Below are 12300 nucleotides of genomic sequence, written 5' to 3' on the forward strand. Positions count from 1 at the left end.
CTGCAAAAGAAGCAGCAGTTGGAATCTCTTTGTCCACCCAGAGGATTAAATGGAAAGTCATAGTTCACCCTTCCCTGGAGGAGCCTCTAGCTGCTTTGGGAATAGCTGTCTGTGGCAGCGCTGGGCAGTGCTGCTGCTTCTGTAACTTGTTACAAAATGAAAAAAGGAAAATGAATCAGAAAGTCCCCCTCTAGGTTCTTCTGTTTTCTCAAAGCCATATTCCTTTAAGATGATGTAATAGTCATTTCCCTGGATGGTTTCTTCCCTGCACTGCTGAAACAACAGCATCTGAACTGCACTGGGAACTGTGGAACCACCCAGCTCAGCAGCCAGAGCAGCAGCTTGGGCAGCAAGAGCAGACCAAACAGATACCCTGGGCATCCTTTCAAACGGCTGCAGGCTTGTCTTCTCTTACCCTTGCTGGGAACATGGGAGCTTCTTTGCCCTTCCTGCCAGGCAGGATACCACTTTGGGAACCCACTGAAATATGTCAGTTCTTTTCTCAGATTCTGGGGTTTCTGCAAGTCATCTAAACCAAGGTCCTTTCTGAAACTCTATCTCTTTTAAGGATCCTGATTGGGATTTATTTTGTTTTTTTTTCCATCTCAGATATTGCTATATAGATTGGTTTTTCATGTTTCCCATCCCGGTTAACTTTCCTGTGACTCAGTTTAACTCTTGAGATCCACATGGATGGCTATTCTTAAGAGCACTTTTCCTACATTTTCTGTCCCTTTCTGGGGTTGGATTTGATATTAACTGGACTCAGTGTGCCTGTGTGTGTTTTGATTGCTCTGAAAATTTTCTTTCCTTCACAAGAACTATACATTAGCTGTAACCAAGGTAAGACTTGATGCTTTCTCATTCTCTCATCTGTAAAGGCTCTAAATTAGACACTTGTTTAAAGTTGAGGTATGTATTTTCTTGTTAACAAAATGTTGCCATATGTATCCCCTCCCCCAAATATGTTAATTATTGCTTGGGGAGAAAAAAAACTTGCCAAAAATTTTATTTAGCAAAAGATCTTGATTTTATCTCCTGCAATCAGTACTAGAGGGGGCTTTGTGAACTGACCTATTTCCCTCTATTTTAACTTTTATGATGCTTAGGGAAATAATTGTCTTATTTTGTTTCCCCCCTTCAACAGACCTGTGAATAATCGTAGGCTTGGCTTGATCTTGATTTTTGGGACTTTGTTGGAAGATCTGTTTGCATTTAATGAAGTTATTGCTCTCCATCCATTGTTTAGGTTTTAAGCTGCTTTGCCAGCTTCTGTGACATAGTCACTTCTGGACAATTCTGATTTTTTTAATAAACTAACTTTTTGTCCCCCCCCATTTCTTAAATATTATGAACCCTTTCGGGGGTCTGGTGGAGGAGCCTCATTCTACTCTTTGATGTGATTGATAGTCCTGCCATTCCGTGTGGCTGATTTTTGTTTTAATATACAATGGCTTTGAGTGGAAACTGCAGGACTTACCTCCCTCCTAGAGAACAAGGGGCTGGTCTACATGCCTTCCCAGAGGTGGTGGAGCTAAACGTAGGTGGTCAAGTATACTTCACTCGCCATTCCACCTTGGTGGGCATCCCCCACTCCTTGCTGTGGAAAATGTTCACCCCCAAGAGAGAGACAGCCAGTGATCTAGCTAAGGACTCCAAGGGAAGGTTCTTCATTGATAGAGATGGTTTCCTCTTCCGCTACATTCTGGACTATCTCAGGGACAAGCAAGTGGTCCTGCCTGATCACTTCCCAGAAAAGGGAAGGCTCAAAAGGGAAGCTGAATATTTTCAGCTCCCAGACTTGGTCAAACTCCTAACTCCTGATGATGTCAAGCAAAGCCCCGATGACTATTGCCACAGCGACTACGAGGAGGTCTCTCAAGGCAGTGACACAAGAATATGCCCCCCATCATCACTCTTACCTTCAGATCGAAAGTGGGGTTTCATTACCATTGGGTACAGGGGGTCGTGCACCATGGGAAGAGAAAGCCAAGCTGATGCCAAGTTCAGGAGAGTCCCGAGGATTTTGGTTTGTGGAAGGATTGCTCTAGTCAAAGAGGTCTTTGGAGAAAGTTTGAATGAGAGTAGAGACCCAGATAGAGCACCGGAAAGATACACCTCCAGGTTCTATCTCAAGTTCAAGCACCTGGAGAGGGCTTTTGACATGCTGTCAGAATGTGGATTCCACATGGTGGCCTGCAATTCCTCAGTGACGGCTTCTTTTGTCAATCAGTACACAGATGATAAAGTCTGGTCCAGTTACACTGAATACGTCTTCTACCGTAAGTACAAGAGATTTGTAGGGGAAAAATAATTATCTGGTTAAAACCTGTCTCATTTGGTGTGTATTTCGTTTTCAGAGCACTAGCAGGTTTGATTTCATTCTCTCTGCAGCTGATGGAAGTTCTCTTCTGATAAAACAGAATCCAAGGGGACATGCTTTAGTATAAGCTTTTAAAATGTAAATTAACACTGAACTCACTGGTGTGGGCTTGGCTAGGTGGCAGCACAGACTGCCAGAAGCACCTTTTCTTCCCCACAACTCAAAGGTGTTGCTATCGGAGGCTTTGTGAATCAGCCATTTGACTGCCTTACACATTTCCTGAGTACTCCCTGGATGTAATGTAAGCCTTGTGAACACATTGTAGATTTAATTACAGAAAATCTTCAAATGAGATTCAATATACAAAGGTAATAGATGTTTGATAATAGGCACAGTCAGCCAAGCCATCTGTCAACAAGGCTAACATGCACACATGCAGGGAAGTAGAAAAAATGCAGTCGTGCTGTCTCCTTTTCAGAACCAACTTATGTTCTTTAAAATGAGGATTCATTGGATAGATAGGCAGGTGGCTACATGCTATTATGAAACACGTTATGAAAAGCAGATCCTTCCTAACTAGATGGATATGTCCTGCTAACTGGAATCACATCAGATCACATACTGTTATACTAATTTTGATCTGATAGCTCTAGCATGCTCATTAACTTCCTAAATTGATATTCAGCCAGAGACACTGTTACCAATGGTAACATTAGGGTAATTTTGATTCCATAATCCTGTATCAGAAAATCATTCCACAACTCTGGGACTTAAATACTCTAGGAGTGGGCTAGGCTATTTTACTAATACTTCAAAAAGGTAAAGGAGAGAATGTTTCCCTAGTCTCTTTGCACAAGTGGAGTTTATCATCTTTCAAAGATCATGTGTTGGGCAGAGGGATAGAAAGGTGAATAACAGCTACTTGTCTCACCTGCTACTCTGCATAACTATTGTAGTCAATATATCCCCAGTAACATGAAGAGTTGACTGTGTTGAAAGATGCCCAGAACTTGCGTAGTTTATTGACATGTAATAAACTACAGTGTAACCCTAGGCTAAGTACCACCTACTCCTGTTACTGAGCTCAACAGGCAGCCCAAATCTGCTTATGTAATAGTCCTTAAGCTAGCTTTCCAAAAAAGCTTTCTGTATTTTTGATATGCATAGATTTATTGAAAATCAGTTTTATATCAGGGCTTCTTGGTAAAATACTTCAGAGATCTTGGATCAGCTCAAACTCAGGCTGAGCTGGATGATTTATATTACTAGGTTTCTAATATTTGAAATCAATATCTGACATGAAGTTACAGTAGAATCAGTGTAATTCCAGAAATGTATGGTAGTAAATCATATTTAAATGTAAAAAAAATCAGAAAAAGCTATACACTTGCTGGAATTTTAACAGCTATTTAAAAAACTGAAGCAGGACCCAAATAATGTTATGTTAATTAGCAAATAGAGATCACTGATATCTTATATTCATATTCTTCAGAACTTTATCCTTCATAGACTGTGCTAGGTATTGGCTTTCTTTCTGTGATTATTAGTGATGATGCTTAGATACCAAGGTGATAAGGGCTTTAGAAATATGTGAGAGCAAAAAGAGAGTATGAGCGTGTGGAATGGGCTTGATCTAACCTTGCTTCCATCCATACAGGCCTGATCCAAAGCTGTTGAAATCCCTGGAAAAACTGTCATTGAATTCACAGGATTTGTGTCTGACCCTATCTGAACACACTTCAATTTTGTGGATGTTTGAAATTCTAACCTAGATCCAGACCTAATTTTTTTAAATGGTCCCTATCTGCATAATGGGCCAAACCAATGACCACGATGCAAACTCATCCTGCTCAATCTAGATCCAATTCATACCATTGTGACTAGTTTGTCTCCAGTTACTGCACCAATTGCCATTGTTGAATTGCAGGGATTTTACAGCTGCATGTTCATTATCTGGTGATGGGCAGAGCTAATATAAGAACAGAGGCAACACATATAGATAATATGTAGATTGGAAAAAGCCCTTTCACGTCTAATCTCCAAAAGTCATTTTTGGAAAGCTTTGAGGACCAGTAAAATTGACAGCTGGCTTTCTAGTGGGACATTACAACTTCTGTGCAGCTGCTTAGCCATAATTATTTAATTAGAAGCTGCCAACTGTGCCTATATAAGCATTAATTAATCAAGCTGTTGTGCTCAGGTTAATGGCCGAAACCATAGGAGGTGCTCTAAAGCAACTAGTCACTGTAGTTATGTGCTAAGATGTTCTTAGCGGAGCAGCTTAACTACCTCCTGTGAAAACATAAAGCTCAGATACTCCTCAGAGGTGGGGAATGGACGTGAAAGACGTTAATTTTTAAAAGAAAGAAGAATGGGGGGAAAAACATGTTGGTCTTGGATAATGTATGTTCCATAGTTGGCAAGCAGATAAAGAATATCCAGCATGTGGAAATTAATCCATTTGAAAGTAATGAGATGGACCGAAGACAAATATGCAAAGTGGAAGTTTTCCAGATAAGCTGCTAGCTACAGATTGTGCAGTCAACAAAATGTAATGTTAATACTAAGGGACATGTATCCATATGTAGGTGCCATTAAGGCTAATGGGAGATTCATGTTCAGGATGGGTGAAAATTAACCAGAATTTCAGGGGCCACAGAAAGTATCCAACAGCAAACTGCAGCTGTGTTGCTGAGAAGGGCTACAGAGCAAGCACACAGAATGACTGTGCAAACTCCCTCCCCCTTGTGTGCAGTGCAGCTGGGTTCCACTCCAGTTTCAAATAGGCCAGTGCAAAGGAGAATTTGGAGACAGGCTGTGTTTGTACAGTGGGTCCCCAATGAAACAGACCCAGGAACTGCAGTATGTGTGTAGGGAGCATGCAATTCCTTCTCCAAGGTGGGACAGTAGTTGAGGATGAAGGATAGATTTCTTTTCTCCTCCACCCCCTAGTTTTCCTGTGCTAAGGCTGTTTAAGCAGAGTTTATATTAGCAAAGGGTGAATTTGATCCAGTGAGAAGAGTGTCAACTTTTGATGTGCTTTTTCTACTATTACATTAAGTACAGATCGTCCCGAATTAACACCTTACATCCAAACACCCTGATCTTGTAGTGTTCACCCTCTGCACCTGGATATTACTTTTTAAAATGTTTTCAATCTTTACCGTAGACTGAACCAAAAGCCTGGGTTTGGATACCTCCTAAACTTCAGTGTGTTTTGAAATCTGGAACTGGGTCAGCATTTTGTGGCTTGAGTCCCTCTAAATTTAAGGGGACGTATATAGACAGACTCCCCTCCTCTTATTTTAGGAGCAGATTACAAACCAAACCTTTCCACTTGATTCCAAAATTACACTCTTGCCAGAGCAGTTGGCTTGGGTCTCACACAAAGATATCTATGAGTTCTTAAACCTGAAGTAGGAGAGAAGAGGTTGGAAAAGCCCCAGTTTTAAACATTAGCTCAGTGGCTCCCAATTTGTGTGTGCGCATTTGTATGCCAGAGTGGTTCGGGGGTACAGGGCAGAGGACAATAGCAATGTGAAGTGGGTTGGGGTAAGCCACATGACCCATATCCATTCTGCTCCCACTGCAAACCAGTCTGCTGCTCTAAGTAAAATAGCAGGTGCTTTCTTTAAAGCCACTAGCACTCACCTTCTCTCTCTGCTTCTCAGTGGCCTCTCACGTAGCTGGCTTTGGGAGCAGCTCACATGCATATGGCTGCAAGTCTAGACTGTAGCCTGCCATTCTAAGCTCCTGTTCTCTCCTTTTCCAGCTCTCATTATAGCTGTGGGTAGCACCAACTAATAACCCAATACACACCCCAAACAACAGGTAGTGTTCTGTTGAGTTGGAGGAGGAATGGAAAGCCACTAATGAAAAAGAAAAACACAAAAAACTGATAGGGGAAAGAAGAGAAAATACAGAAAAGAATTGGAGAGAGAGAGAGCGAGCTAATGAACAGACAGAAGGAGAGACAGTAACAACTGTGCCAAAACATGGTGAAAGGGGACTTGGTGGGGGTACCCATCCCCCAATGTTCTAATGATTTTCCAACAAGAAAAGGTTGGGGGAGCCACTGAACTAGATTAGATTATTGTCCACATAATGAGTGCAGAGATACATGCAAATAAGTTATTCTTCAAGCCATTTTCCAAAATCTAAGCAAGCATGAAAGTTACATTTAAATTTGAGGAAATTATGCGCATTTCCTTAAGCCTGGCCTTTAGTAGGCCACTTCATAGCCATGCACGCAGAGCATCTCAAGTAGCTGTAATGTTCAAAGGAAGCTTTGAAACATCCATGGCAATATGACTGTAGGCGGAAAATTAATTGACAGGATTCTTACTCCTTAAAGACATGCCCTGCCGCCACTCATTATGGCAAGAGTTGTAGACTTTGACTAGGGTGACCAGACAGCAAATGTGAAAAATTGGGACATGGGGTGGGAGGTAATAAGAGCCTATATAAGAAAAAGACCGCAGAATTGGGACTGTCCCTATAAAATCGGGACATCTGATCACCCTAACTTTGGCCCCATTCTCACCTTATCCTTTTAACAAAATGACGTTTGTGGGGGTATTTTTCTACTTTGATGGTAGCAGTTTGGTATAAAGAGATGGTTGTGGAGTATTCTCAAATTATCTGCAGTTTAATGATCATATCCTATTAAGTGAGATTGGATGGGGGAAGAAGTAAAGTAATTGGTATCCACTTAGAATTTAGCTTGATGGCCTTTAACTGAAAGTGCAGATCTCACATTATAATCTGTATAGTATTCATATGGCATATTTTACTCGAGATTTATGTAACCAGCTGCAGCAGCAGGTCAGTATTTTCATGTGAATACAGCTGAAAGAGCATTTAATTAGTGTGTGTATACATACTATAAATAACTTGAGCCTCAAAGCAAAAGTTTGACAAACAAAATTCAATGCAAATGTATTTTGAAAGCCACAAGATATAAAACCACATGGATTAGGCATAGAAGAAAAGGCCATTAAATTATCTTATCCATCTTTCTGCCTCTTCAAAAAGTTCTCTTTAGTACATTTTCTAGTATTTTCTTCAGTCTAATTTTAAATGTCTTGAGTGAAGAGGATCAAAATGACCAGAAAAATAACAAAATGAAACCAGGCCCTGAGAATGTTCATCTTCAGTTCTTGCTGATGTGAGATATTCAATGTTCCCATCCCCCCCACAGTGTTGCCTTTAGTTCATCATCATCATCTCCTCTGTTTCTTATTCCACTGCTGGGTAAAAAGCTTATTCTGCAGTTCTCCTTGTCCATCATGAGGAATAAGAGGCTTGTCTGAAGTCTCTGTAGGCTTCATTTCCACACCTTGATGAGGGTGTGATTCTGTTATCCAGGTCTGTTTTCCTGCTTCTTACCACCAAATCAGGAGGTTTCAAGGGCCTTGCTCAGAGGCACTGTATCAAATTTGGGTGAAGGTCAAACTGTGTCCAACTAGTTATCTAGACTGAATAGTGTGCTCTTCAGAATTTACCATAGTAGAACAGTTTGGTTAGAGTCATCCCACTGATCAGAAGTTTGATTATTTAGATGTTGATACATAATCTGAATAATCTCATTATTCTAATTTGATTATAAACAAATTGACCTAAAGATTTAGGTTAAGGTCTCATCTCAGCAATTACATGAAACAAACCCTTAAAAAGTGGTTTTGCTGGTTTTAAGGAGTCTAACTTCATTGTTTTGTTTTCATTCTACTCCAGTCTTATTAAACTAGATATAGCTATTGTTGTTCAGGAGATTTAAAGCAGGAGATGGCACTATTGGTGCAGCAGTGGGGGAAAGTAACAAACGACTTCCTGGTATGGGGACCCAGCTCTGGGCATGGGGCTGGGGTCAGCCTGCCCCAGCCAACCCATCCACGCTGCCTGTCATGTGCTGCCTGGGGCTCTGGCGGTGATTTAAAGGGTCCAGAGCTCCAGCTGCTGGTGCACTTATAGCAACTGGGAGCCCCAGGCCCTTTTAAATCACTGGGCCCACTGCCTCTTTTGCCCCCTGTCGGCAGCCCTGCTGGTAGAGTTGCCAACAGCAGTGGGCAAAAGGGGCAGCGGCAGTGCTTTAACATTGGCTGCATACGGGCCGGTACCAGCAGCCAGTTCTTACCAGTATGCTGTACTGGCCTATACCGGCCCACTTTCACCCCTCTCTTGGTGCCTTTCTAGATACACAGTACTAACTGTGAGGAGTAGTTATCTTAATTCTCACCTTGGATATGCCCCATGTAGAGTTCATGTTTAGTATAAATAGGTAGATCTCTCATGTTGCTGTAATTAAAAATACCATTTAATTCCTGGTCCAAAATTATTCCACATTGGGGGGAGTAATTTTTACTGACCTGCGTCATTGTCAGGCTGATTTCTGGGTAGATTCACCACAAGCAAAGGCACTCAATATTGTTATCTAGCTCTCCACTGGGGAAGAAGAGGTCTGAGTTATTGTTAGGGCTCTACCAAATTCATGGTAGTGAAAAACTCATCACGGACCATGAAGTCTGGTCTCCCCTGTGAAATTTGGTCTTTTGTATACTTTTACCCTATACTACACAGATTTCACGGGGGAGATCAGCGTTTCTCAAACTGGGGGTCCTGATCTAAAAGGGAGTTGCAATGTTATCGTAGGGGGTCACGGTATTACCACCCTTACTTCTGCACTGCTGCCTTCAGAGCTGGGTGGCCGAAGAGTGGTGGCTGCTGACTGAGGGCCCAGCTCCGAAGGCAGCAGTGCAGAAGTAAGAGTGGCAATACCATACCATTGCTATCCTTTCTTCTGCACTGCTGTTGGTGGTGCTGCCTTCAGAGCTGGGTTCCTGGCTAGCAGCCACCGCTATCTGGCAGCCCAGTTCTGAAGGCAGCACCAGCGCCAATAGCACAGAAGTAAGGGTGGCAATACCATACCCTTGCTATCCTTACTTCTGCACTGCTGCTGGCACTGCCTTCAGAGCTGGGTTCCTGGCTAGCAGCCGCTGCTATCTGGCAGCCCAGTTCTGAAGGCAGCACCAGCGGCAGCAGCACAGAAGTAAGGGTGGCAATACCATACCCTTGCTATCCTGACTTTTGCACTGCTGCTGGCGCTGCCTTCAGAGCTGGGTTCCTGGCTAGCAGCCGCTGCTATCTGGCAGCCCAGTTCTGAAGACAGTGGCAGCAGCACAGAAGTAAGGGTGGCAATACCATACCCTTGCTATCCTTACTTCTGCACTGCTGCTGGTGCTGCCTTAAGAGCTAGGTTCCTGGCTAGCAGTTGCTGCTATATGGCAGCCCAGTTCTGAAGACAGCGGCAACAGCGCAGAAGTAAGGTTGACAGTACCTCAACCCCACCCTACAATAACCTTGCAACTGCCCTCCGCCCAACCCATCTTTGGTTCAGAACCCCTACAGACACAACACTGAATTTTCAGATTTAAATAGCTGAGATCACAAGATTGACCGAAATGGACTGTGAATTTGGTAAGGCCGTAGTTGTAGTTAGTACTCTTGTGGAGTCCCACTGGCAGAGGCTTGCATCCTTTTGCTGACTTTCTGCTGGTCACTCAAACCTTCTGTCACTTGGGCTCTCTCACTTTGAGTGGTAATTTGCCTGATTGTGTTGGGTCATGTTGTGCCATCAGCTTTTAATTAGATTAGGCCAATGATGAAATCTTAAAAATAGGTGTCATGTTCTCTATGGAAAAATCCCATAGAATTTACCAAAGGTAAACACAATAGAGTTGTATGGTAATGTAATTTTTCTAGAGACCTACAGACTTCAATAACAGGTGATCATGTCTCTATAGGTATTTTATCCATCCTACAAAATGGGTTTAGTTCTTTATGAATCCCTATAGGATGGTTTAAGGATCCTTTAGAAGGTTATAGTTCTCTAATAAATCCCTTTGGGGCTTTTCCATGAAATGATGTGGTCCTTTCTCATCTGAAAAGGGACTATGTAAAAATGGCACCTTATGTAGTGCAACAGATCTGCTGTGTATCTCAGCTCACATTGGCTTATTTTAGTGACAAAACATTTTTACTACTCTTTCCTTTTTGTTAGCACTGCAGAGCCACAACAACTTGAGGAATGTGAGCTGAATTCTCTTCTGGCTTGGGTATCATCAACAGAAATGTTAACTAAGCTTTAAGGACCTAATCCAAATACCAGTGAAGTTACTGGAAAGTCTCCTGTTGAATTCAGTGGACTGTGGATCAAGCCCTACATGCAAAGCAAAATTTTGCCTTCAGTTATGCCTGTGAAGCCTGTTTTCTGCAGTGAGGTTAACAGGTATAATTGAGGACAGAATCTGATTTGCAGAATCTTTATTGCTGCTGCTCATGTTCAAGCTATAAATAATCTGGTTTGACTTCCAGTGCCCAGCTTGAGTTTACAGGGCTGGCAGTTGGAAATAACCCATCGTTTTAACAGTAAACTAATTCACATTTGATCTGGATGTCATTGACAGGTGCTAACCATGGGACCTCAGCAATGCCAGTTTCACAGATCCACTTTTGAGATTAGAATTGCATTGTAATTTATATAATATATGTAATAGTTCTCTGGGGAGTTTTAGCACCAATCTCCCTAGAAGAGACATGGATAAAAGGAACCCTAACAGTGAACTCTGAAGATACTGTGGGAGGAAAAATTCTAGTTGCTAGGTTCCCTGAAGAGAATAGAATTATGGAAATTAAAAATGGAAATGTTTGACTGTCATTTTATATGTTCCCTGAGGACCAGTTCAAAATTGTTGTTTGTTCTCTGGTGCTTTTTCCAGTCTGACGACTTCAGATTTTTTTTAAAAAGTTGGCTGGAGTGTAGCTGTGGTTCTTTAAGAGAGACTAACTAGGAAAGAAAAGAGCAAGAATAAGAGAACACAGTGAAGCTACTTATTTTAATTAGATTTTAACAAACGTACAAAAATATACAGACAAATGTTTCACTGTGGCCATTGTTTTTCAGTTATTCTGGAATGGTTGGAATTTTTAGTAGTAGTATTTTCCTCTACTTCTCATTTTTTCAGCTTTTCAAAGGCTAGGGTAATGTATGTCACACTTGGAACTAGAAGCACAATTTAAATTACATGTTCAGAATGAATTAGAGTAACCTTTTATGAATCTTACGGTAAAACGTATCCTTCTTGGTAAAGGAGGAAAATAGCTATTGAGTGGGTTAGAGTTGTTGGAATGATTTAAATTGTCTCTAAAATGAAGTGGGGAGTGACTATGCCATGCTGAAGAATATTACATGACTGATTTTTGCCTTATCGCTTTCAGAGGATGTGAACAAGTTAATATAGGGATAAAAATAAACAAAATTGAAGACAAATACTAAACCATATCACGCTATCTATTTTAAGCAAATTTTCCTGTTAAAATCATATGCATTAAGTCATGTAGTGAGCCATATTGTGCTATTATGACTCATTAAAAATAGTCCTACTTAAAAATTGATGTCTCAATATGGCCCACTGTTTGCCTGATTTTTAGAGTTGCTGAGCCCCTTCTAGTTCCCAATGAAATCAGAACACAAACTCTGTCAAGTAAAATGGAAAAGTATAAGAAGGAAGGCCAAGAAAGAATTTGAGGAGCAGCTTGCTAAAGATGCAAAAAAAAAAACCCTAAACAGTTTTTTAAGTACATCAGAAGCAGAAAGTTTGCCAAAAAGGCAGTGAGGCCACTAGATGACAAAGGTATTAAAGGAGCACTCAAGGAAGACAAGACTATTACAGAGATGCTAAATGAATTCTTTGCATCAGTTGTCACTGCAGAGGATGTGGGGGAAATACCCACATCAGAGCTATTCTTTTTGGATGACAGATCTGAAGTATTGTCCCAGATTGATGTATCAGTAGAGGAGGTTTTGAACAAATTGACAAACTAAACAGTAATAAGTGACCAGGACCAGATGGTATTCACCTAAGGGCTCTGAAGGAACTCAGATATGAAATTGGAGAATTACTAACTGTAGTATGTAACCT

At 41.4% G+C, this 12300-nt stretch overlaps 1 protein-coding gene across 1 annotated transcript in view; it reads left to right on the forward strand.

Moving 5' to 3' along the window:
• Window positions 1-320: 320 nt before the first annotated feature.
• The window catches only part of KCTD16 (potassium channel tetramerization domain containing 16), a 168851-nt gene continuing 156871 nt past the window's right edge, over window positions 321-12300 (forward strand). Inside the window, exons 1-2 of the mRNA XM_050962754.1 lie at window positions 321-843; window positions 1148-2282. Coding sequence (XP_050818711.1) covers window positions 1451-2282 — 832 coding nt within the window. The 5' untranslated portion in view covers window positions 321-843; window positions 1148-1450. The remainder of the gene's footprint in view (window positions 844-1147; window positions 2283-12300) is intronic.

The sequence above is a fragment of the Gopherus flavomarginatus genome, chromosome 7 (assembly GCF_025201925.1).
Source record: "Gopherus flavomarginatus isolate rGopFla2 chromosome 7, rGopFla2.mat.asm, whole genome shotgun sequence".
In the NCBI taxonomy this organism is placed as follows: Eukaryota; Metazoa; Chordata; order Testudines; family Testudinidae; genus Gopherus; species Gopherus flavomarginatus.